Source organism: Neomonachus schauinslandi, chromosome 5 (assembly GCF_002201575.2).
Source record: "Neomonachus schauinslandi chromosome 5, ASM220157v2, whole genome shotgun sequence".
In the NCBI taxonomy this organism is placed as follows: domain Eukaryota; kingdom Metazoa; phylum Chordata; class Mammalia; order Carnivora; family Phocidae; genus Neomonachus; species Neomonachus schauinslandi.
In genome coordinates, this window is record NC_058407.1 from 100,375,756 (window position 1) to 100,401,252 (window position 25,497).

The following is a 25,497-nucleotide window of genomic DNA, read 5'->3' on the forward strand; positions in this document are numbered from 1 at the left end:
CCCTACAGTGGGAGCTCCCACACAGCGTAATGTGTTAGAATCAGATGGTGGACTCAAAAAAGACCACCCTCCTTTATAAATAAGAAGGTATGTTCCAACAGGATGGCGTGTTGCAGCGGGACCACCTCTCGCCCTCCAGAAGGAGCTGCCCCAGCTGAGGAGAGAGAGCGGCCTGGCCTCTGGCTGGGGGCGCCCACGGACATCACAGAGGTTCCCAGCCAGACAGCGGTGAGGGACAGAGGCGAAGGCTGTCCACTGTGGTGGCCCTGACAGAGGTTCCTGGCCCCATAGCCACCCGGCTGCTGCCCACATCCTACAAGTGGGTCTCCTTCTCCCCAACTATCAGCCCCTCCCTTGCTGGGGAAGGCCCGCCGTCCTGGCTGGTACCACCATCCAGGTGTTTCTTGGGCTGTGGCAGGCTGGGGTCAGGGGTGGTGAGCTGTCGCAGGCGCTGTGGAGACAAGAGGGAACAAATGGGTGCCACTGGTGAGAAAGGCACAGATGTTCCATCCTGTTTATAACCCCAGGGCCCAGGTCAGGGCCAGGCACATGGGGGTGGTCGGTAGAATCTGAGTGAATACGGGAATAAATATTTTGAGAAGAGAGAAGAGACAATACCATGGTGACTAGGACCAGGAACTGGCCAGGTTCCCGTCCTTGTTCTCTTACTAACTACCTGTGCAATTGTACGCAACCCATTTAACCCCTCTGTGCCCTATCTGTACAATGAAGATAATAATAGTACACAGCTCAGAGAACAGTGCCTGGCAAAGGTAAATTGATCAATAAGTGCTTATTTTGGTTCTTCTTACTATTACTATTATAATGTGATCAATAAGTCCCTATTATATTATATGAGTAGTAGTACTACTATTATTACTGGTATTGGTACCATCTCCTCCCCCTGCTTCTTGCCTTGAATGCAGATGTGATGACTGGAATCACGACAACCTTCTTGTGACCATGAGGTGGTGAGCATGATGATGAAGACATGCTCAGAGGTGCAGAAATATAGGAAGAGTTTGGTCCCTAGTGACCTCTTTAAGCAGCTGAACCAAATGCCAACAGCATCCATCTCTGGTCCTTCTCGATGTAAAAAGAAAATAAGCCTATTTGCTTATTGCAGTTTGGGTTTTTCTGTAACTTATAGGCCTGTTAGATTTTTACAACTGTAATGTCTTTGTGGGACATGCTCTATCCCCTTCCAGGAAGGCGTGTCTTAAACTCTAAACAGGGAGCCTCTGCATGTGGCTCCCCAGAATTAAGATAAGAAAAGAAGCCAGGAGCCTGTGTATGAAATGAACCATGATAGCTGGTTATTAGTTTCCTGGGAGCAAGGAATTTGTGCTCTCTAAATCTCTGTGTCTGGGTGCCTTTAAGTTCTTGTTGTGACTCAGTTTCCTCCTTAAGTCTCTGACAGTTTACCCTTGGTCAACCTGCCCACATGATCTGCTGGAGGTCAGATTCTGAAGGTCTAGGACTCCAGGACTTTTTAAGATTTCTGAAAATGAAGCCATTGGACCGGTCTTCAAAGATTCCATGAGACCGAAGGGTTGCCCCACGCTCAGAGCTGGGCTCCACCCATGGTGTCCTGCCGACAACCTCTCTCAGCAACCCCCTTTCATGCATCACTTGCTCTGGCCCCTACCTTCTTGAAGGAACCCTGGGTCTTCAGAAGGGTGATGATGATAAAGAGTGGGACGCAGACCATGGAAGAGAGAGCCAAGAACCAGCCGATGGAGTAGCCCCAGGGAGGGTACACGTAGATGTTGTTGTATTTGAGAGGTGTGTACTTGCTCAAGGAGAAGAGGAAGGTGGCCTGGAAGGAGGGAGAGGTGGATGCAGATGAGACAGAGAGCCCTTGAAATCTTCTCTTCACCTGCTTCAATATCCAGGGACAGAGGACAAGTTAATGCACTGTGGTGCATCACTGAGGTAGACTAGTAAAAGCCATTACAAACCCTGGGCCAACGCATGCCCCCCCCCCAAGGACTGAGACAGGAGGAGCTCTGAAGAAAGGAGGGAAGGTGGAGGAGCCCTCAGCAGGCAGACAGAAAGAGACCACTAACTGGGAAGTCGGGCAGCAGATGGAGGTGCTGAAAGAAAGGAATGGAGCAGGAACTGGAATGAGGCAGGGGAAGGAGACAGCCCCCGGAAGGAAGGGCAGGAGAACCAACCTAGAAAGGGAAATGGACCAGCCTCCCCAGGTAACTGGATAGGCAGGGAAGCAGCCCCAGAACTCGGGCATCCTGTTCCCCGTCCCCGAGTCTTTTGGAGGCAGGAGGGTAGCTGGGTGGGCACATACCAGGCAAAGTCCAGGGGTCAGAAAGAGCCAGGAGATCTTCACCAAGGGCCATGGCCTGTAGCCAATCATGTCCTCAACGTTGTCATAGAAACGATCTGCCCCTGCCCAGGTGCGGTGGGAGAAAAGTGCGAGAACAGGAGGAAGGAGAGAGCTTGTGGGTACTTGGGGAGGACTCACCTGGCTTTGCCCTCTTCCCCCCACCCTGTGAGGGGAAACTGGATCAAGGCACATGAATGAGATGGGTCCCTGGCACCCCAGCCACAAGGCAGGGAGCGAGGAGGGAGAAGGGGCTGCCACCAAAAAGCTGGGAGCCCTGGAGAGAGTCACCCAACTTCTCAGTGCAATCCTTCGTCCCCTTGTCTAGGGATGAAGACCCTAAATCCTAACCACAGAGGAGGGTGTGGGCCTAAAATGGCACAATGGCTAGCAAATGCTCTTTTATCTATGCCACAGAGATGAATTCGGTTTCAAGTCAAAACAGCAAAACAGCAAGGGTCCCACTGTGCCAGCTTAAAACGCTAAACTCACATAAGGCCAGAAAGCCACTGGGAAGGGAACAACAGTCAAGACTCTGGAGGAACCACTCTGCGTTGTCAGGAAAGCACGGCAAGAGGCTTGATCTGTGTTTGTAGAAACACTGACTGGTTTTGTTTACTGTCCTTGTTTGCTCCAGATCCAGGCCCACCCAGTCCTCTAAGGAGGAGAGAGCTACCAATCGGGAAAGACCCTTGGAGGGCCTCTCTGGCCCTTCCTCAGCAAAGAAATAACTTCCCACTGATCACCGGTGTGCAGGAAATGCCCCCATTAGGGAGTCATTCCTTTGACTTGCAAATTTCTCCCCCAGCTAACAACCAGATACTGCTGGGAGGGTGTAAACTATTACAGTTCCTCAGCTCTTTAGAACTCACTGTGATGGAGTTTATCAGATCCTCTTTGGGAGCAAGTTCTGAGAAGCAGCAGAGGAAAATCAGAAAGACATCAGATGCTTGAGGTGAGAAGAGAGGAGACATGTCCAGGGAGAGGGAGGACACCAGACAGGAAGGCTTAGGGTAGCAAAATAAAAACCTTCCTACTTGTGGCTTTCCTACTCATGCACACTACATGGCACCCCCTACCCTCTCTGCCCCGAGCCTTGTTACATTGACAATGCGTTCCCCCAACTTGGTGCGGTGGAGCCCGAGGGTCCTGGGTATGACGATGCCTCCTCCACGTACTAGCTGTGTGAGCTCAGGCAAGAGACCTACCTCTCTGAGCCTTGCCTCCCCCTGCAAAGGGCTGCTGTGTGAGCTGCGAGATTATGTATGCCACAGTCAGCAGGTTGCTTGGCATTCAGCAGTGCATTGACTCAATGCATAAAGGATCCCCCCCTACTGTCACCAGGACTGGCTAGTCACCCCAGCACTGAGCGGGGCTGGTGGTGGAAGTCAAAGGAAGGCAGAATTCACTTCTGCAGAAGAAAGGAATGCTTAACAGCCACAAGAAAAACTACCTCAAAAACAGGGGAATGAGTTTCCTGTTCAGGGAAGTATTCAAGCAAAGTCTGGGTGATAACCTAGAAAGGGAATGTGGAGATGTGGGGATGCTCAGACAAAGTGGCCCTAAAGCTCTCTTCTGGCTAGGATTCCCACTGGCAAAAGGCTTCCAGCAGCTTCTGTATCAAGAAAACTGTTCCCTGTTGTTTCTAATTCCTCTCACTATTGCGGGAAATCAGTTTTGTAGAAACTACCTTAACCGAGCTCTATCTGCCATAATGAGAAATGCCCGGGTTCTCAGCGATGGATGAACGTCCCAGGGCAGCAATACAAAGACCTATAGAAACCAGAGGGCCGGCACAGCCCATCTCTCCTCCTGGGCAGTTCACAGCCTTTTTTGGGGGGGGGGGGGGGGGGGGCAGAGGCTCCTCCTCCCTCTCCTCCCTCCACTTACCGTACACCCAGCTGATGCAGAGCACTTCAAACATGGCCAGGAAGAGCAGGCATATGCCACTGGAAGCGTAATAATCAAATAGCTGGAAGATATACATCCCGCCCTGCGGAGAAGTCAGTGGAGCTAGGCAGGGCCTTGGCCAGGGTGCGCAGGGGACACGCTCCGCAGCGAGAGTGCAAACACCCAGCTGGGCCCCCATCCTGCCCAGCCCATGGGAAGTCACTCCTTGCAACTAAAGGGAGCTGGCCTTGCCTACCCCTGCCCCCAGGCCCCTCATCTGACCTCAGGACAACAACTTCTGACAGCTTCAAAGACCTTGGCAACCCTGGGACATACACTGTTTCTTCTGCCCAGCATCCTATGTCATAACATAGAACCTGGCACCACCTCACTCTGAGTGTTCTCCTCTCCCTGCTCCAGGCTGGAAGCAGAGCCAGCGCAGGACACTCACCGTGTTCTTGGGAGACGGTCCCTCTCTTTCCTTGGGGGTTGGAGGGGTGGCGGCAGGTCAGCCTGAAGCTGTACCAGCGTTCTTTACTATCAGGAGGGCAATCTGGCTGAGAATGGCATTCCTGACCATGTCAGGAGAGCAGCTGGATCCAACCATACCTGAAACCAATTATCTCTAGACTTTTCTGTTTCCTGGCCCCAGAAAACTCCCTTTTCCACTCAAGCTGGCTAGCATTTGGTTTCTGTCACCTGACACCAAAAGAGCTAACTGAACACAGGTAAGGTTCTACTGTGTGTTCCCTACAACCTCGCTGTGATGAGGGCAGAGCCTGTGTCAACACCACCAAGGAGCCGATGAGGAAGGTGTGCCCCCTGGCTCCCTCACCTGGGTGGGGGCACACACCTCTGCTCACCTCCGTAACCAGGAAGAGCCCGATCAGATAGCACACGACTGCAATGGCCAGGATGAGGAGCTCTCGCCGCCCACTCTTCCGGAGCTGACTGGGGAACATGTCCACGGAGGCTGTCACCAGGCACTCCACACAGACAAACTGCGGGCAGGAGGGGAGCTGGGGTGAGAGGTGCAGCTTGCCCTTTGCCCTGGCCGCCTCTCACCCCACTCACCCATGCTGACGCACAGGAGCACAGGGGTCAAGGGCAGACGTGGGGTGGCCAGCCCTGCCCTGGCCGCATCTCTACAACAGAGGGTTCCAGCATGGGGGCTGGAGGGGGAGACATGTTCTGTCCCCAAGGCTGGGGGGCAGGACTGGGCAGCTTGAGCTGAATGGCTGGAAGGAGGCTGGAGGGCCATCTGGGAGGGGGGTGTCCCTGTATGGGGAAGGGTCAGGCCTGGGGGGAAAAGGCAGGTGGCCCCCTCACAGAATAGGTTGGTCTTGAGACCAGGGGTCACCCAATCAACTGCAAGGACAAGCCCCGGAAAGTGGAGGGGGATCTGGAATGTATGGTCAGTGGGAAAGGAGATGGAGGGAAGGTAATGGCCAGAAACGCAGAAGCTGGCAAGAGGGTCGCCAGGGCAGGGAGGGGTGCGGTGGGGTGGGCGGGGTGACGAACCTGGCTGTCCAGCCCTAGGAAGATGAGCATGATGAAGAAAAGACAGGACCACAGCTGGGATAAGGGCATCATTGTCACAGCCTTGGGGAAGGCGATGAAGGCCAGACCAGGACCTGCCAGGCACAAGGCGCTATCAGGAGAGTTCCCTCCTGCTCTCACTGCCCTCAGGGAAGAGCCTTCTCCCAAGGCACTGTGTGAGTGTGCATGAGTGTGTGTGTGTGAGAGAGTGTGAGTGTGTGTGTGGAGGAGTGGTGCAAGAAGGGAGGGTAGTTTCATCCATCACTCGGCTCTTCTGGTTCTGGGGAGCTGGTTTGTGCATCCATTCGTGCTTGCAGCTGTGGGTCTGCCCACCCACCCTCAGTCCCCGCTCCCTCCCCACCACCCATGGTTCAGGAGGCCCTCCTCTGTGCCAAGCAGGGCCCACAGAGACTAAAAAGTTTCCCATCAGCCAGCTCCTGGGACTCCTTCCTGGGACCCTGGTGGAGGGATCTGTGTTCTCCCCTCAGGGCCCAGACAGCAAAGTGGTACCTACCAGACTCGGCCACTTCGGAGATGGGCAACCCTTGCTCCTGGGCCATGAAGCCCAGGATGGAGAAGACCACGAACCCGGCTGCGAAGCTAGTGGCACTGTTGAGGAAGCAGAGGGCGATGCAGTCCCTGTGGGGGCGGGGAGGCGGAGGAGCCAAGGGAAAAGAGAGGAAGAAATCCCTCAGGGGAGGAGAGATCCAAAGTCAGTCATTGGGGAGCGGGGAGGGAAAAGGGAAGCGAAAGATTCGGGAGGAGAGGGATGGAAGAGAGAATGGGGGAGGGAGCAAGATCAAGGATCATTGGAAGGTGGGGAGGGAGAAAAAGAGGGAAGAAAGAAATTCAGTCTGGGAACTGAAGCTTCGATTCCCTGGCGACACTCCAGGAAGACCAGCCCCGCCACCCCAGGGTCCCCGGCACCCCATTCCGCCAATCACCTGTAGCAGTTGTTGTGGTACTTGTTGTAGCTGCCCAGGGCGGTCAGGCACCCCTGGCAGATGGCGAAGGAGAAGAAGATCTGGGTGCCCGCGTCCATCCACACCTACATGAGACCCCAAGAAAGTGGCGGGGGGGGGGGGCAGCTGGCCGTGGCCCCTCAGACCCTGCTGGCCCCTGGGTGTGCCCTCAGGAGTCGCTCATTTGCCACCCTCCACTCACATGTCACTTCACAGGCAGGCCCATTTAAATGTGGCTCTGGGGGCACTCAGGAGACCCCACATACTTGGATTTCTTGGGTGGAGGGGCAGTGCCCAGATAAGGCAGGGCAGAACTGAGAGCTCCAGGCTCACTCCAAAGCACTGAGGGCCTCAGGCAGCCAAGACTGGGTCCCAGAGCCACTTCATTAGAATATAAAGAAAAAAACCTAAGACTCCTTGGGGAAGGGGGGGTGGGGCAAAGAATGTGCTCAGACAAGTCCTAGAGGAGGAAATAAAAATGCACAGTAAATCTGTGTGGAAATGTCCCACCTCGCAGTAGTAAAAAATAAATAAATTAAAACAATAAAATGATACTATTTTGATCTCTCAAATTATTGTAGATCAAAGGTTAAAATGAATTATTATGGAGTCTCTCATGGGCCCCGGAGGAAAAAAGGGTACGTTCCAGTACTGGTGGAGAAAATCTATATTTCTCTAAAGCCAGGACATTTCAAGACACTTAAACGCACATATTCTTGGACTTAGTGATTCCAAGTCTGACTATTGTCAGAAAATAATCAGAGATGTGGTCCAAGATTTAAACACAAGGTGTCAATTGCAGCTATATATATGATCATTAAAAAAAAGTGCCTGACCTGAATGTCCAAGAATAAGAGCAGATTGATGACACCTGCCCCGCGTGTGAGTGCTCAGAGGACACGGAGCCTGGTCTATCGTGCGCACTGCCCACTCTGTCCTTAGAGCACTACCTGGCCCTTAACTGGTCCTCAGTACATTTTGGGTGAACGAGTGACTGAATGGATATTATATGCAAGTGTTTAAAATGACATTTACAAATGAATTTAATAACATGGAAAATGCTTACAATATAATTTAAATGAAAAAAGATACATCTCTATAATTATCTCAACTATGTTAAAACACAGACACACACACACACCAACTAGAAAAAAAGAGTTGGAAGGAAATCTACTAAAATGCTCATAGAGATATAGCTGATTACAAGAGATCTTTAATTGTTTTCTAGTGGGGATACATTGCCTTTATTCTTTTTTTAAAGATTTTATTTATTTGACAGAGAGAGAGCACAAACAGGGGGAGCAGCCGAGGAAGAGGGAGAAGCAGGCTCCCTACAGAGCAGGGAGCCCCATGCGGGGCTCGATCCCAGGATCCTGGGATCGTGACCTGAGCCAAAGGCAGACGCTTAACGACTGAGCCACCCAGGCGCCAGATATATTGCCTTTATACCAAGAGAAAAGCAACCAGAGATTTTCAAAAGTACAGCTGTGGTTTTGGGTGGGAGACAGCGGGGAACTGGTCCCCAGCACAGCTCCTACCTGGGGGTCCTTGAGGCGAAGCAAATCTGGCTTCAGGTAATAGATGATGCCCTCATAGGCTCCAGGAAGGGTGATGCCTCGGATCAAGAGGATGATCAGCATCAGGTAGGGAAACGTGGCTGTGAAATAAACAACCTGGAGGGAAACAGGCTCAGGTCACCCCTGCTGGGGACACAGCCGCCAGGAGGTGCCAGGGAGCTTATGGCCGTCCTCCTGTCAGCCCTCCTCAGGCAGCAAGAGTGACACCCAGCTCAGCGTCAGACACCTCCTTAGAGACGCCGAGAGGGGCTGAGCACCTGCAACTCTCCACACCTTCCTTTACACATTTTAGCGGGTCTCGGGCTTCGAGGCAGGTAGAGTATGAGATACACATCAGCAGGGCAAGGAGGGAGGAAGGACGGGGAGGGGCACGAGCTTCCAGCCATAATATTTCAAAGACTATTTTAAAATCCAGAATCTGGTCTCCTGGAATCCCTCATCCTGGCTGTTCTCCCTTTGCCCCCTGGCGAGGGCGGGTCCTGGTGACAGAGGGGGAGCAGATCTGCAGAGTGACCTGTGGCAAAACTTAAACTACTTTTCCAGGCTTAAGTCTGGAGGGGCAGCTGTGGCCTGACCTCTGGGGTATGGAGACACTCTGAGGGGTCCACTCTGCTCCCTGAGCAAGCTCAGCTCCTTACCGGAGGTGACAGCAATATCTGTGTTATTATCCCTGTTGCTAGTTTTATTATTATTACAACAATCCCGGGAAGGGGGAGGCTGCCCCCAGAACAGGCTAATCAGAACGGTCAGTATCCTGTCTATTCCTGGCTTTAAAAAGCATGAATCATCAACCTCAGATTCCCTGGGTTGGAAATAATGGCTCAAATCTGAACTCTCTACACGTACAATAAGCCACTGTTGTCCATTCTTGGCCTGAACCCTTTTGATTATTGGAAACTCACCACTTCAAAGACAGTTCTGTTTGCTGGCTCATACCATACTACAAAAAGCAAGTTGTAAAAGTGTATGATCCTAATTGCATCATGTACAGACATGATAGATACAGATACACGCAAACACACCTATAAAGGAAACTAGAAGGCAATATCAAGACATTAATGGGGATCAGTAGATCCAAATCTACCATGCTGGCTGGTACAGTGATTAGGGGGACTTCCGTGTTTCTTATTTTGATCTGTATGTTACTTATGTAAACAGGTCTTTTACAGTCATATTGAAAGAGAAAGTCTCTCCTTGTACTGAGCTAAACTCTTCCTACTGTTTCCCCTGTTCTCACCTTGCCTCTCCCTTACACTACTCCTTCTTTCAGTTCTCCAGCAGGACACTGTGAGTGTCCCCATGGCTTCTGGGGGCCACAGAGAGCTTATCAGGAGCCAGAACACCTCACCTTGCCTGTGGTCTTGACCCCTTTCCAGATGCAGAAGTAGCAGATGACCCATGCCAGCAGGAGGCACAGGGCCAGCTCCCAGCGCAGGGCTCCCAGATCATGGATGCCTGAGGTGATGCCCAAAACACGTCTCCTGAGGATGGAAAAAAAAAAAACAAAACAGGTGAATGGCGAAAGGGGACAACTTGACGTTTGTCTTCAAGTCTCTTGATTCTTAGAGCTGACCCCACAGATCTCATGTTCCAGGCTTCCCCTCCCCATCCCACTGCAGCCCCCCATGGCCACGCCATGTTCCCACCTGTGGTCTGTATGCCCCTGCTGTTAGAAGACCAAATCACGTAATCCCATAGGTATCTTTGTCTTTCTAACCATCCAGCTTTCTCTGTTGTGCAGAGAGAGATAGAGAAAGAGAGAGTGAGGGTGGTAAGTAATGTATGGATGAGCAGATGGAGAGTAGATACTTACATAGGCAGGTTGATGCACAAGTACATGGGTATCAAACAGGGGGGCTGAATATGTTTTAGTATCTAAAGAATGCAGGGAGTGGTGGAAATGTGTATGCATAAGTGTTGGTGGATGTGTGGGTTTGGGGTGACATGAGGGCATACACGTATGAGGGTGTAGGGTAGACACATGTGGGTGTTGGTAAATACGTGTGAGTTTTGGGTAAGCATGAGGGTACAGGCAGACCTTTGTAAGAACGAAGGTGGACACGTGTGGACACGGGCAGTTGTAAGGCATAGTCATGTGGAAGGGCAGAGGTGTGAATACAGGGTTTGCCAATTTCTGCAGTACCAGTACGCTCACTTTGGCCAATTTCAAGCTACTAACGTAACATCACTGAACACGGAGCTGGGGAGTGATGTGCACCACCTGTTCTGCTGAGCTGGGGCAGACCATTTGCCCATGTGCCACGCACCAGCGAACATGGCACACGTGTCGGTAGGTGTGAAGGTGTATGTAGGTGGGTGCCTGGGGGTGCGGATGGGTGCAAGGATGCAAGTCGACATGGGTAAATGTGTGAGTCTGGCTGGACACAGGTGGACTCGGGGTCATTGGGAGTGTGTCAGTGGACAAGTATGGGTAGTTGTGAGTGTTCCCCCAGGTTCCAGTGATGTGCCAGATGGGGGGAGGTGGGTAAGCACTGGAGAGCGTGCACAGAAAGGCTTAAACTCGCACTCCAAATCCCAGGCCTCAGACATCCAAATTTCCTGTTTGGGGCCCCTGGCACGTGGCATCCAAGCCCAGCACCTACTCCCAGAATTCCATGACAGGTGAGGTGAAGTTCTCAGAGGGGGTCGCTGTGCGGGCTCCCGAGCGGTTCAGAAAGTCCATGCAATGCTCTGTTGAGGACAAGGGGGGCTGGGCATCAGCTAGGGACCAGATGGGGAGAGATGCCCTTTCACCCTAGTCCCCCCGACCCTCTGACCTTACAGCCTGGCAGTCCCCATCATTCCCAGTCCCAAGAGCTTCCTGTGGAGCCCCCATTTTCCAGGAGTTGACCAGCCAGGTGGTTCATGGGACCAGCCCCCCTCCCTATGTTCCTCCTACTGCTCTTGTTCCAGTGAATCTGGCAGTTTCTCTGGCCACCCCGCCACCCAACCTCTGACACAGAGCTCAGATCCCTCCGCCCCTGGAACCGGCCCGCTCTCTCCACTCAACACACGAATGGACTGCGTCCTCGTGCCTGCTCTTCCCCCTCGATGGCCTGCTGTTCACATGGTGGGTTCCTCCTCAATCTTCAGCCCTCAGCCAGCGATTTTCTTCCCACTGTGGTACCGTTTCGGCAGTTTTGTTCACCCATAGCAATTTGTAATTATTTGATTAACTGGTCCCTTTCTACCAGTAGACCGCACGCTCACAGAGCGCTGGGCCACGGGGCTTGTGCTCAGCCGTCTATGTCTGGCACCCGGCACTGAGTGAGGGATGATAACCCCTTGCAGTGGCACAAAACATTCACAGTCGGGTGGGGTTTTCGGTTCTCCTGGTGGCTAGTCCAGATTCCCACAGAAGGGTCAGCCAGCAGGACGGCACCAGGGCCGGCACAGCCCGGCTCTGAGGCAAGGGTTTCCCCCAGGGAGAGGCCCCAGCCCAGGGGTCGAAACCATGGATACCTGTGTTCCAGCTATTGCTACAGGTCGTCCAGGGCAGCTCAGAGGTGAAGGAGCTGAACAGGTAGAAGAGGGCCCAGGCCAGGATGATGATGTAGTAGATGTTCAGATAGGACTCGATGACCACAGAAGCCAGACCAATGCCTACGGGAAGAGGGGAGGCATGGGGGAGCAACAAGGAGAACCCAAGAGATCAAGTTAGCCCAGCAGAGCCACACGGAAGCCTCCCGCCGCGGCTAGAAGGGGATTGGGTGCCACCCGAAGACAACCACCAGGATTTCTTTATTGGCCCGAGAAGCCACAGACAGCACATTTTTCTAAGAAACACAGGTTACAGAACACCACAGTTTGCATTCTTCCAGTTTTGCAATATATATATTTGAATGTATATCTTCTTTTTTTAATTTTTTTATTTTTTTCTCATTATGCATAATTTACTTGACATATCTTTTTTTTTTTTGGAAGGAGATAAACTCTGGAAGGATTGTCATCCAAAAGCTACCTGTGGTTCTCTAGGTGATAGGATTTCGATTCACTTTTTAAAGGTTTTTTTTTTCCCTTTTGTCCATCTGCATTCTCCAGTTTTTCTAGGACAATCACACATTACTTATAAAATGAAAAAGGGCAGGAAGAACAAAGGAGTAAGTAGGGAAGTCTTGGTAAGAATCAGTCTCAGGATAAGAGCAAAAACCAAAAGAAACCAGCAAAGAAAAAAAAAGAAGAGGTCGCTGGTTGTCGAGAACCCTGGAGCCTGAGTGGGTCTCAAAATGCCAGCTCACCGCCCAGTGAGGGGCAAGAGTGTCAGCCGAGGTGGGACCTGTGCGCCCAGGTTGGACGCAGGGGAGCAGTCTGGAGGCTGGCCGTGGGGCTGGGAGGGAGCAAGGACAGGCGCAGTCCCCCCACCCCTCGCCTCCCCCCTCCCCGGCCCGCCTGCTCCTGCAAACGTGGGATCTTTTCCACAGTCATTTAAAAAGTAGCACGTTGCCAGGGCGGCCGTTAAGTCCCGAGGTGTGAAAGCAAGCGGGGGAATGGGCGCCGCGCCCTGTCCCAGGTCCCAGTCGCTCCGCGTCCTGGGGAGGTGCCCGCGGCCTGGGAAGCCAGGGCTCCAGGATGACTTAAGGAAGCACAGCCCCGAGGCAGGTTGGAAAATCAATGCCGACTGTCCACAAAACCAGCCCTTGGCCGGGCGAGCCCACCCTGATTGTCTGTTCCAGCGGGCCTGGCCAACTCGACCGGAGCACCCCCCGCCCTCCGTCCCCGTGTTTTCCTGCGTTTGGGTCTCCGCAAATCATGCAGGCGTGGGGGGCAGGGGCGCCCTAAAGCGACCGTGGGCTGGGGCCTCGGGAGGAGCAGCGGCCAGGGCTGCTGATGGCGCGGAGGGTCCCCGGGGAGCCGGGCGGCCCGGCTGTTCGGAGCGCGCACACAGACACCCACACACCCAAACAAGCGGCCACTGTGCGGCCACTCGCCGCCGGAACGCGCTGTGCTCCCACCGCCTGTAAACACCCCACTGGACCCGGGAGGAGGCAGGGAGCCAGGCTGGGAGGAGGGGGTGCCCCATCTCTGAGGGGAGGGATGATCTCAGGGGAGGAAGCTTGTGCCTGTGTGTAAACTGAGGAGGGAGGGAGGGTGGGTGAGCACAGGGTGTGGCCTCCGTGTGCTGGGAGGGTGAACTGCGGGGTGGGTGCCATCAGGCCGGTGGAGGGCAGGTAGCAGGCAGCCTGGACCCTCCCACCAACATCGGTGCATACACCCTGAGACTCCAGGCCTTGGAGTCTCTGTCTCTTCAACTTGGCCAAGAGGGAAGGAGCAGTAATCCCTCCCCACAAACCCCATCCAATGCTTGGTTTGCTCACCCGATCTGTGGTGACTGCCTTGGAGAGTTAGTAGATACCTGCCAGAGAGGCCAGTCCCGCCTTTTGCCACCCAGGAGCTCGCTTGGTCCTAGGGATAGCGCGCAACTGGGTGGGACATTAGGCGACTGCTGGGCTCCAGAGCAGAACACGGAGACACTGCTCTGGCTGAGGCCACAGTCGCCCAGCAGGACCCAGCACTCCTGAGTAGAAACGTATGTGGGCCAAGCTTCGCCTCTCCCCAGCCCCTCACTGCTGCTCCTCCAGGGGTCCCATGGGTGCCCCAAGAGGAATGAGTACCAGATGAGCCTGGTCCCCGCAACCAAACCCCCAATTGGTGGTCAGGTTCCCAGCCTGCTCAGGAGCCAGGTTTCCCCCCATGCCCACCTGAGCATGGTGGCTACAGCCCAGCTGAGTAGGCTGTAATCCCAGATAGCCTAGTCCCTGGGGCTGCCTCCAGACTGACGTGAGGGAAAGAGTCCTCTCCTCATTTCCCATAGGCAAGGAACCTCTCAGAGACAAGGGCTGGGGAGTCCCCCCAAGGGGACTGGCCCAATCAGCTAAAGATGGGGTGGGGAAGGACACCCCAAGCTGCTCACATTAGTACTAGCAAGTCCATAGAGAGAACAGGAGCTGTCCCTAACCTAATCCCTAACCTAATTCCTAACATGGGAAAAAGCATGAATTTTCAGCTCAGGGAGACCTGGGTTCAAATCCTCAGTAAATGATCTCATTTTCTCATCTGGAGGATCCAATGAGGAAATGCATGTCAAGTGCTTGCCGGAGCCCTAACACATAGCCGGGCTCAGGGGACGTTAGCCATCGTCATCATCGCGATGGTTATGTACCTCGGCGGCACGTCTGGGGCCGCGCCATGTACACCGGAACAGCATTCCAGGAAGCTGATGAAGATGAAGCTCCAGGAGTCCTCACTTGCAAAATCTCCTTCCAAGCTCTGCATCTAATTTTGCACTGGTGATTTTGTATTGTCTTTCTTGAGACGTGACTTCCTCCCCAGGATCTATAAGCTTTGGGCCCCCCAAAGTCTGATAACTCTTCCTGTGTCCCCCACAGCACTTCGCACAGGATGAGAGTAGACGAAGAAGAAGGTGGTGGCAGGGAAGGAAAGGGGAGGAGCGATGGAGGGATGGAGGCGCTTGGTGGCCAGTATAAATTTCCAGTGGACAAATTGGTAGGTCAGAGTGTATGTACAGCTTGGTGGCTAGGAGGACAAAGGGGAACACTCACCCTGGAGAAGGGGACAGATCTTCCTCCAGGCTGTCACGCTGCCTTGGCTGGTGTACTGGCCCAGCGCCACCTCCAAGAAGAACACTGGGATGCCACAGGTGAAGAAGAAGATGAAGTAGGGGATGAAGAAGGCTCCTGTGGAACAAGAGGGGGCAGGGGCTGAGTCCTCGACCCATCTGGGAGACCAGCGTCCCACTGCTTGGCATCCTTGATCTCCCTCCCCACCCTCCCAGGGGCCCACGTCGGCTTCCTCCTGTCTGCGAACAGGGACAGGCAGAAATTTTCCAGTCTGAACCCCATTCAGGGTAGGAAAGACCTTTGAAGAAAAAGGAGTGAACATTTAGGTGGAAATCCTAATAGATGCACTATTTATTTTCTCAGTGTGCTTCACAAACTTAGTCCATTTATTATTTTTGGAACCAAAACATGTGTTCTGTATAATTTGATATGCTTATTAAATTATCAAGTGTGTTACATTTTAGAGAAAAACAAACAAAAACACCTCGGAAAAATTGCTTTTCCTCTAATAATTTTCAGATGTTTTTTTCCCTCCACCAGGCTCTGATCCAAACTGGGGTCCCAGCAGAGAAGGCCGTTTCTCTGCTCAGGCAGATTCTCGGGCACTGGGGTTTCAGCAGTTATGTGATTAGGTGCTGACCTACAGCCCCCACAGGAGGCCAGGCCGAAAAAGCATCCAGCAAAGTAGGGAACTTAAAGATAATGCTAAGCCGCTGATGCCCACTTCAGTCACTAAGACATATACCTGAGGATGGAAAAAAAAAAACAGATGGGTGAACAGATTATTGTTTACTGCATCAAAATAACACTTAGCACTTATGTTGTGCTTACTGTGTGTAAGGCATTCTTCTAAATGCTCCACCAACATCAGAATCCTCACAGAACCACCTCCCATGGGGCAGGTACCACTGTTATCCCCATTTTACAGATGAAGAGACTGAGGCATCACGCCAAGTGGTCCGATCCTGAGTCTGTGCTCTTACCCAAGTAATCCACATTACTTTGCAGGAAAAATAGAAAGTACAAAGGAGGAAAAAGGAAAAAAAATATTGTATAGCCTTCCAATTTTCTTATAAACACACACACACACGCACATATATACATATATATTTGGCAAAAAATGAGAACCTACTATATATTCCTTGACTACCATTTAAAAACCTATCATGAACCTATTATATCAATAAATATAGAAGGCATCATTTTAATGCCCGTATCCTATTCCACCGTAAGCATGTATCTTAGTTCATTTCATCGATACCTCCACTGGCCAGGTATCTTTGGCTGTTTCATTAGAAACCCCACTGCGATCCATTGTCCACATCCTTGTGCACTTAGCTAACTGTCTCCTCAGTATAAATTTCCAGTGGACAAATTGGTAGGTCAGAGTGTATGTACATTTTTTTTTGCAGTAAAATATATATAACATAAATTTTACTTTTTAACCATTTTTAAGTGTAAGGTTCAGTGGCATTAAGTACTTTCACTCTGTTATCCAACCATCACCACCATCGATTTCCAGAACCTTCTCAGCCATCCGAATCTGAAACTCTGTAGCCATTAAACACTAACTCCCTATTCCCTGCCTCTCCCTGGCCCCTGGTAACCACCATTCTACTTTTTGTCTATGAATTGTTTTTCTAGACACCCTATATAAGAGGAATCATGCAGTACTTATGTTTTTGGTGTCTGGCTTATTTCACCTAGCTTCATGTCCTCAAGGTTTATCCATGCTGTTTTCAGGCTGAATAATATTCCCTCATGTGTATATATCACATTTTGTTTATGCATTTGTCCACTGATGGACATTTGGGTTGCTTCCACCCTTGGGGCTTGAACAGTTTTTTAAGGACTTTGACATGCATTTCTGAATCGCCCTCCCAGCCTCTTCTACCCATCTGCACCGCCAGTAGCAATATGTGAGAGTGAAGGAGAAGGATCTGTGAGTCTTCTGGGCCCTCCGGAGCCACAGCAGCTGGTAATTCTCCAAGTCCTGAAGTCCTTTTTAACCCCAGCTTTGCCCACACATCCTGAGTAACACCACTGACGCCGGTTCACGCGGCTTAGGTGGTTACAGGGGTGAGGCTGAGGGGCTCTCCCAGAGGACGCTTTACGGGAAGTCTGTGGCGGCATGTGACCCATGGGCCCCTTCCTGCTGGCTGTGCGGAAGCCCTTCCCTCTCCTGAAGGGGACGGCCTCAGCCCTACCCTTGGCACATAGACTTCTGCCCCACAGAAACCGGGGAGAGCTCAGGAGGCCTGGAGCTGGGCCACCCTCAGGCTGAGTCGGGCCTGGAAGGTCAGTGCTAGGCCCCGGCCACAGCAGGCAGTGGGAGGAGGTTGGTCCTGGAGCGCCTACAGGCATCCGTTCTTGGCTTTCTCCCTGGGTTTTCAACATACTATCACTGCAAACATCCTCCCCTCGGAGTGAGAATCCTCACTCGGGGAGATGGACCTGGCCCACAGTTCCCTTAGCATCTGCCCATGCTCTGGGCACGAGCAGCCGGATGAGGCCCCCCAGGGATCTGTGAGGACAGGGTGACTTGGGACGCATTTATAGTCTCTCTCCCTTTGCTCTAAGGTATGCCTTATTAGCTCTGCCAAGCACTTACTCCGGAACCACTAGCAATCTGGAAACTCAGAATTCATAAAATTCTCTTTTGGGGTGAGCCATTTTTTGAGGATGATCTAGTTCAGCAACTCCCTGGGTTTTTTTTTGTAACCAAAGATATTATTACACCAATAACACTATTTTTTCATCCCTCTTGAAAGATTTTTCTCTACAGAACCGTTGGTTAACTAATTATTAATTCATTATGAATTGATTAATATATCAGTAAACACTATATTTAACTGCTTTTTTTCTTATTTATTTATTTTTTTAAAGCAAGGCAGACTGCCACCTGCAGCGCCTCATTTGGACGTGTCTGGAGTCTCAGAAGCTTGATTACCCTACGTTCTCCTACAAATGGACCTGGAGAGCTTGTTTGGGGGTCCTAGCAGGGGAGTGCAGCTATTCGTATACCCTTGTTGGAAGAACCGTCCTCCCCTATCAGGGACGGTCGTCCTCTTGGACCAAGCGCGCAGCTTCGGGCGGGGCGCCCGTGGAGTGGTGAGGGAGGAAGGGGACACCTGCCTAGCCAGCCAGATCAACCGCATCAACCCTGGCAATCAACGGGGTGACAGATGTCGCAGCCAGATCGCCCTCACATCCTAACTGCTAACTAAAGAGTTATAGTCAGCTCAAGATAAACCCTATCATCATAGTGAGTTAGTACAATTCTAGCCTAAAGCAAAAAGGTGACATTTGAGTTAGTCGGTGAAGTCATGTTCCCACGTAGATCCATTATTAAGTTATCTGAAACAAGGAAACCTACATTCCTACTTTCCTGGACCCCCAAAGACCAGTGACCTGAGATTGGGACCCCTGACCTTGCTCCACCCCTCATGTAGGGGAGGATGAGGGACATAGGATAGAGGGGTGGCAGGGTGGGTGTCCTCCCCGGGTACTTAGGTTGGGACAGAGCTAATGCGAGAACACAGACTCTGCCCAATAACTGCGATCCAGCACTGCCTCTTCACAGACGACCCAGGCTCAGTGCGGTGTCCCTGCACACTGTCCTAGGCGCTTGTGTCCCCATGCTGCCCCACAGCCAGGACTGAGGCCACGGCCACAGTGCAGCCACCAGGCAGGACAAGGAGGTGTGGGCACCCAAACCAGAAAACCTGTCCCCTGGACCCTCCTTCTCCCTCCTTTTCAGATGGCAGGACAAGTGATGTGCAAGCCAGTGAACCAGGTGCCCAGGCCCGCAGCTCCCAACCACTTCTATGATCTTGGGCAAGTCGCTAAACATCCCTAGGAGCCTCTGGGCGCTCTATGAAATGAGTGCTCAGCCTGGATCATCTTCAGCTCGAGCACGAACGCCCTGTGTGTCCGTGAAACTGGCCTGGGGCAAAGAAACAAGTCAGTCGATTAAGCATCTGACTCTTGATTTTGGCTCAGGTCATGATCCCCTGGTCATGGGATCTGAGCCCCATGTCAGGCTCTACGCTCAGCAGGGAGTCTGCTTGAGATTCTCCTCCCCCTTGGCTGCTCCCCCCCATCTCCAAAATAAATAAATAAATCTTTTTTAAAAATTAAATATGAATAATGTTATAAGGGTTTTCTATTTTTTTTTTAAAGATTTTATTTATTAGAGAAAGAGACAGAGAGAGGGAGGGAGGGAGAGAAAGCACAAGCAGGGGCAGCGGCAGGCAGAGGGAGAAGCAGGCTCCCCGCTGAGCAGGGAGCCCAACATGGGGCTCGATCCCAGGACCCCGGGATCACGACCTGAGCCAAAGGCAGACGCTTAACCGACTGAGCCACCCAGGTGTCCCTATGAGGGTTTTCTAAACAATAATTATCTTTAAATAGGAATGTTTCTTCTTTTTACCTTTCTGGAATGTTTCAGATTTCACAATAAATGTGTACAATTTCCACAAGAAGAATAAAGGTATTTTCAAAAGGCAAAGATGAATCTGTCCAGTCACAAATAAATTCATATAAATGAATACTTCCATTTGTATGAAAATTCCAAATAGGTAAACCCATAGCCACAGAAAGTAGATTAGTGGTTGCCAAGGGCTGGCAGCAAGAGGGAATAGAGAGTGACTGCTAATGGCTTCAGGCCTTCCTTCTGGAATGATGAAAATGTTCTAAAATCGGTTGTGGCGATGGTTGCACAATTCTATGAATATACTAAAAGCCTCTAATTGTACACATAAAAAGATTAATCTGGTCCCTTCCCACCATACCCCTGCTCATTTTTACTACCAGTGCTGAAAAATAATAAAATTATGTTTCTTTAATTAAAAAAACAATCAGAGACAAGATCATATTTCTCTGCTCAAATTCTTCAACCGTTCCCATCTCAGAGCAGAGCCTATAAGATGTGAGCCCTGTGACCTCTCTGATCTCTTCTACTCTTCTCCACATCTGTCACTGCCCCACTGTTCTTCAAACAGGCCAGGTGCACTTTCACCCCAGGACTTTGCACTTGCTTTCCCCTCCGTTTGGAATGGTCTTCACCTGATCTCCATCTGTAAGACTCACTCCTTTACCTCCTTCAAGTCTTGGCGGAAATGTCACCTCCTCAGCGCAAGCTTTCCTGGGCACCTTACTTCACCTTTTCAACCCTTCCCCCCATCCCCTACATCTCCAACGACCCAGCATTCCCTACCCCTTGTCCCTGCTTGGCTTCTCACCATTCCACTCCTCACCATCAACATCCCATGCATCTTACTTCTTTGTCTGTAATCTGCCACCCTGCACTAGAATACATATAACACACAGAATGTGTTCTGTGCTGTATCTAGAACAATGCCTAGCCCAGGAGAGGCCCACAGTAAAATACTGGCTGAATGAATGACTCCTATCAGCAACCAGCATTATACAGAATCATGAAAGACTAGTATATCCTATCTTGTTAGGATAGGATTCCTTGGTCCTACCCATTGCCTCCATTACCCTTCACCATGGCCCTGGGAGGCATCATCCCTATTTCACAGAGGAGGACCCTGAGAACCCCCGGGCCCTCCAGCTCCATGCCAGCCTCCTTCCATTTTACCACATCGCCAGGCAGGAGGCGCCCAGGTAGGCCCTGCCTGCGGTCAAGGCACAGCTCTCCCCACCACGCCTACCTCAAAATGAACTCACCACCTCCATTTTTGTAGCAGAGATAGGGAAACCTCCAGACATTCCCCAGCCCAATGATCTCCCCGGCCACTGACAGCACAAACTCCATCTTGTTGGTCCATTGGCCCCGATCCTTCACCTGCTCCTCGCCTTCCTGTTCCAACTTCTCTCCCTCCTCAGGGAGCCAGGAAACCACGGGAGGCCCGTCCTCGGGGACTGCCACTTTTCTGTCCATGGCGACGTGATGGACCGGGAGGCCGCGGAGCTGGGAGAGGGCAGGCTGGTGAGCCTGGTGTGACAAGAAGGGGTGAGCCGTACCACCCTGAAGCGTGCCCTCCACCCCTGTTTTCTCCCTCTTGGCTTTGATTATTGTTGGAATATTGCGGTAACATTTCCCATTGTTGGAATATGGTTTAATATCTTGGGCTGTTGATTTTCTTCCCAAACTCTCCATGACTTTTACACCGAAAGTTACACTTTGCTCTCATGACTTGGAGAACAAATAGGGAGCCAATCTTCTTTTGCCCATTTTGCAGAGGGGGACATCCAGGCCTTGACCGGTGAAGTGGCTTGCTTACGACCATATAGGAGTAGACTGGGAGGAAAAGGCTTGGGGGTCTTTCATTCCGAGTCCCTTCTTTTTTTATTTATTTATTTTTTTTTAATTTTTTTTAAGATTTTATTTATTTATTTGAGAGACAGAGAGAGAAAGAGCACAAGTCAGGGTAGAGGGGCAGGGGGAGAGGGAAAAGCAGACTCCCCGCTGAGCAGGGAGCCCGATGCGGGGCTCGATCCCAGGACCCTGAGATCATGACCTGAGCCGAAGGCAGACGCCTAACGACTGAGCCACCCAGGCGTCTTCCGAGTCCCTTCTGATATTTACAGCCAGCCACCGTCCCCGCTCGCCCGTCTGCCCAGCTCCACAGTGTCGGGTGAGTGGCACCTACCCAGCCTCCGGCCTCCAAGCCAGAAGGGATCAAAGCCTGCCAGGGGTGACAGGAGGTCAAAGGGCAGGTGTGGCCCAGGTGACTGCATGGTCTTCTGCTAGCTGGTTGTGTGCTCATTCCTATGCCAGGCAATCGATCAACTCAGGGTAAACATGGGAGCCAGCTAGCTCTGGGCATCTGATTGGAAGGGAAGGAGAAGGTGGGGCCTCTGAACAAGGCCAGATGAGACCCGGGATTGGTGCCAGGACCAAGTATAGGCCTTCGAGGGAAACCTGGTTCTTCTTCCTTCTCCATTGTACCTCTGCCCTGAGAACAAGCAAGGGGTCCTGGCGGTCGATCCCAGAGCGATACTCACTGGGGTGGTGGTCTCCTCAAGGGAGACCCAGACGTGGCTGAGCGTGACAGCAGGTCACTGCCCTTCCTGACTTCCTGTTCTCCTAAAGAGCCCAAAGCTCACTGGACTGCCAGAAAAATGACGTGGTCTCTCTTGGTCTACTCTGTCCCTATCGCTGTCCATTTTTCAACCTCCAGGAGATAAACTGCGGCACTGTGGTGTTGTACCTGGAGTCCTTGTTTGCCTTCCCCCCCTCCCCCCCACACAGCCACCCTGACGCCACCTCCACCTTGGCTCCCGAGGAGCTGCCAGGAGGAGGTGATCTGGCCCCAGAGGGAAGCACCCACCCAGCACCCCTCACCTCCGGGGGGCGCTGGGGAAATCAAAGTGACCCTAAGCTACCAAGTGCTCCATGCCCCTCCAAGGCTCTAGAGAAACACAAGGGATTCTTTTTACTAAGTGTCTGTGTTTATTCGTTGGTCCTTTTAACCCAGGCAACAGCCCAAGCCCAAGTCAGTTAAAAAGGCGTGGCAGGAGCCATTTGAGGTTATGGAAATTTTTGAAGGTGACTTGGAGGACAGGTTATCCCAGGAATGGGAAAGCCTGTCGGGGTTAGATTCTGGTATTGGGACCTACTCAGAGGTTTCCACTGCAAGCTCAGCTGAGGAAGAAAGATGAAGAGAGAAGTGCCTACTGGAAATCAGAGGTCTTCAGCCCCTGATGTAAGGGAGGAGGAGGGAAGGAAGGGAGAGAAGAAGGCTTCCAGGTTCAGAGGAGACCATCAGACCCTAGGAGTGGGGGAGGCTTTGAGAACCAGAGTGTCAGGTTGGAAGAACAGGGCAGTTTGGCCCTGGGGGAAAGAGTTGGTGCTACCTGAACCAACTGTAGATGTTGCTACAGAATTGGGGTTTGGGCACCCTGAGGAGTGGCCCCGGAATCGTTATCAGACAAATGAGTGGATGAATGAATGAATTCAAAAACATTAACGGAAAAAACACCAGGCAGGAAACCTAAGGTCTAGTCCAGACCTAGCCAATAATAATATTAATAAAAGTTAACATTTGACTAATTGTTGTGCCAAAAACCTACACTTCTTCATATGCGTTATTCAATTTCATCCTCATTAAAATCTTTAAAGTAGGTATTACTATTAAGTCCATTTTATCAATGAGGAAATGAAGCTCAGAGAGATGAAGGAACAGGACTTGACACCTTGCAAGTATTCAGTAAAACTATTTTTAAATGATTTGAATGAACTCACCAATACAATAAGCAATGGAGCGGAGTCTCTAACTTGCTGTATGAACTTAGGCAACTCACACGTCCTCTCTGGGCTTTAAGTCTCCCTGGAAGAGAGAATGAGCCGTTCAACAGGGGTGCTGGGAGGGTGGGGGATAAAAATAAGATCCATAAAAGACAAGGAGAGATTTTTTGCCTTTGCTTGCCAAGCCATAGTGTAGCTCAGCTCAGGGTGAGCCCAAGCACAAAGGTTTCCAAGGGGGTGGACAGGAGACAAGCCTTCCTGTTCTCAGACCAGAAGCAGCTATGACAGGGCCAAGCTGTCCTCAACAGTGGAAGGAAGAGAGACCTGGTGGGGCCAAGGAGTAAGCGAAGGGAAGACCAGAGGAGAGTGCAGGACTGCAAAGCAAATCTCAGAGCCCAGTTTGGGTACAGGGTTTGGCTTGTATCGGGATGGGGAAGACAAGAAGAGAACACACACTGATGAGCTGATACTGATGCAACATATTTTTTTTTTAAAGATTTTATTTATTTATTTGAGAGAGAGAGCACATGAGAGGGGGGAGGGTCAGAGGGAGAAGCAGGCTCCCTGCCGAGCAGGGAGCCCGATGCGGGACTCGATCCCGGGACTCCAGGATCATGACCTGAGCCGAAGGCAGTTGCTTAACCAACTGAGCCACCCAGGCTCCCGCAACATATTTTTTTTAAAGGTTACTGGAAAGATCATAATTTATGGGTTAGAGTGAAAAAACGGAATGGCAGAATGAAAGCAAGAGCATGTGGAAACGAAAGCTGGCCCCGAGCCATGGTAAATCAAGAAGAAACAGGCCTTCAGTGCAGCAAGTGGTATTCAAGTTAGACTCAGGGAAGAAATGTCAAGGTGGAGGTCAGACATAAACACAGGCTGTACAGAGCTCTCCTGTGGGGGCTCCTTTTCAAAGCCAAAAGGACAGCATGCCCCCCTACCCTCCTTACCCCGTCCCCACTGTGCCCTTCTACCCCTAGCCCACTTGCGAGGAATAAACAGTGTTATCCACAGTCAAGATGACTTCCAGAGATCTCCCCCTTCCCGATATCTCCCCCGTCTCAGCTCTGCCACCTCTCCAGCCCCTAGCACCCCCTTCCCACCTCTGCTAAGCTGGAGCAGGATACGGGGTCATGCATTGGAGCTCACCACACGTCAGTGCCCTCCAGAAGCCAAGACACCTACATCCACACTGGGCTCAGTGCAGCCCACCAAGAAAATCTTCGAGGCTAGCAAGTCCAAAATTAACCGTTTTCAGGAGCTGGGCATGGGGCTAGGAGGAGGAGGTCTGGTCAGGGTCTAGCAGAGGAGCAGACAGGTGGCGAAATGCCACTCCCGCCATGCTGCTGGGATCCCAGCTCGGCCCCATCACCCTCCCAGTCCAGCACAGGAATGGCCCAGCCCCGGACCCGGTTGGGGGGGGGGGGTGCGGGGGGCGCGGGGGGCACGGGATGCCCCAGGCCCTGCTTCAGCCCACACCCACATACCAGTTCCCCTTTCTGTACACACACTGGTGCCATTCCTGTCACGTCCCTTTGCACACACATACCTGTGTGCATGGCACCAAAACCTGACTCCGGCTAGTCCCTCACAGCCTGGGGGCTGCCGGGTTAGGCTGCTGGCCGCCTGCACCTCCCCACCACTCCCTTGTTGCCCTTCTCTGGCACAAGCATGCTCACGCCTCCCCACAGCCTGAGCTGGGGCAGCTTCCTCCTTCTGGGAGACGCTTGGCTCCCTGCTTGCGCTGCTTGACCCATGGGGGAGGGCAGGAACCCCTCATCTGCATGGCTAATTGCAGGTCATGGGTCTTGAGGGATGCCCAAGGTTTGTCCCGTCTGCTCTTCCTTCCCATCTCCCTGAGTACTGTCTGCTTCCCCTCGTTCCCTCAGCCAGGTGATCACCCCTCCTTCACCTACTCCCTAGGGCCAACCCCCCACCTAGGGTCTTTCCCAGGCTCGTCCCTGAGCAACTTAGAAGCTGTGGGTGGCTTGGGGGAGCCGGGGTGATGCCCCTGGTCCTAAGATGCCCCAACATCAGACTTACCTTCAGCCCCAGTCTTTTGTACCACAGACACACACAATCCTACAAAACCTTGCCTCCCAGGACTCACCCCTCCAGCCCCTCTGAGGCACCCTCTAAGGGACTGCGAAGACACAGCCCGTCCTCTGCTTCCTGCTCACCTCAGTCCCGAGCTCGGCTCCCGTGGTCAGCTCAGCTCCATGCCTCCGGTCCCCGGGACAGTGGCGGGGAAGCCCACACAGCCGGGACCTGAGAGGGGAACCAGCCTCCACCTTTGCTCCTTCTCCTGTTCCTCCCAGCTCAGAATCCCATCCGAGTTGTTGTTCCAGGACTCCCAGACAGAAAGCAGCTCTGTGTGTGTGTGTGTGTGTGT

At 52.1% G+C, this 25,497-nt stretch overlaps 1 protein-coding gene across 1 annotated transcript; it reads right to left on the reverse strand.

Moving 5' to 3' along the window:
* SLC6A12 (solute carrier family 6 member 12) lies at window positions 1–25,497 on the reverse strand. Its single transcript, XM_021690488.1, has 16 exons — window positions 25,286–25,497; window positions 23,103–23,187; window positions 20,582–20,849; window positions 14,870–15,004; window positions 11,772–11,912; window positions 10,913–11,000; window positions 9,658–9,790; window positions 8,271–8,405; window positions 6,715–6,818; window positions 6,285–6,409; window positions 5,753–5,865; window positions 5,095–5,232; window positions 4,232–4,334; window positions 2,306–2,406; window positions 1,649–1,819; window positions 1–451 (listed from the first exon to the last, which is right to left on the reverse strand). Exons 3-16 carry the CDS (start codon window positions 20,793–20,795, stop codon window positions 314–316), a joined length of 1,839 nt encoding a protein of 612 aa, XP_021546163.1. The 5' UTR covers window positions 20,796–20,849; window positions 23,103–23,187; window positions 25,286–25,497; the 3' UTR covers window positions 1–313.

What these genes read in the sequence shown, in the direction of transcription:
- SLC6A12 (XM_021690488.1), bottom strand. Translation starts at nt 20,795, where the DNA reads ATGGACAGAAAAGTGGCAGTCCCCGAGGACGGGCCTCCCGTGGTTTCC. An exon ending in GGGTCAAGACCACAGGCAAG is followed by an intron (nt 8,406 to 9,657) that starts GTGAGGTGTTCT and finishes GTTTCCCTCCAG; the next exon opens with GTTGTTTATTTCACAGCCAC. An exon ending in TGACCCCTGGACTTTGCCTG is followed by an intron (nt 1,820 to 2,305) that starts GTATGTGCCCAC and finishes CCCTCCTTCCAG; the next exon opens with GCCACCTTCCTCTTCTCCTT.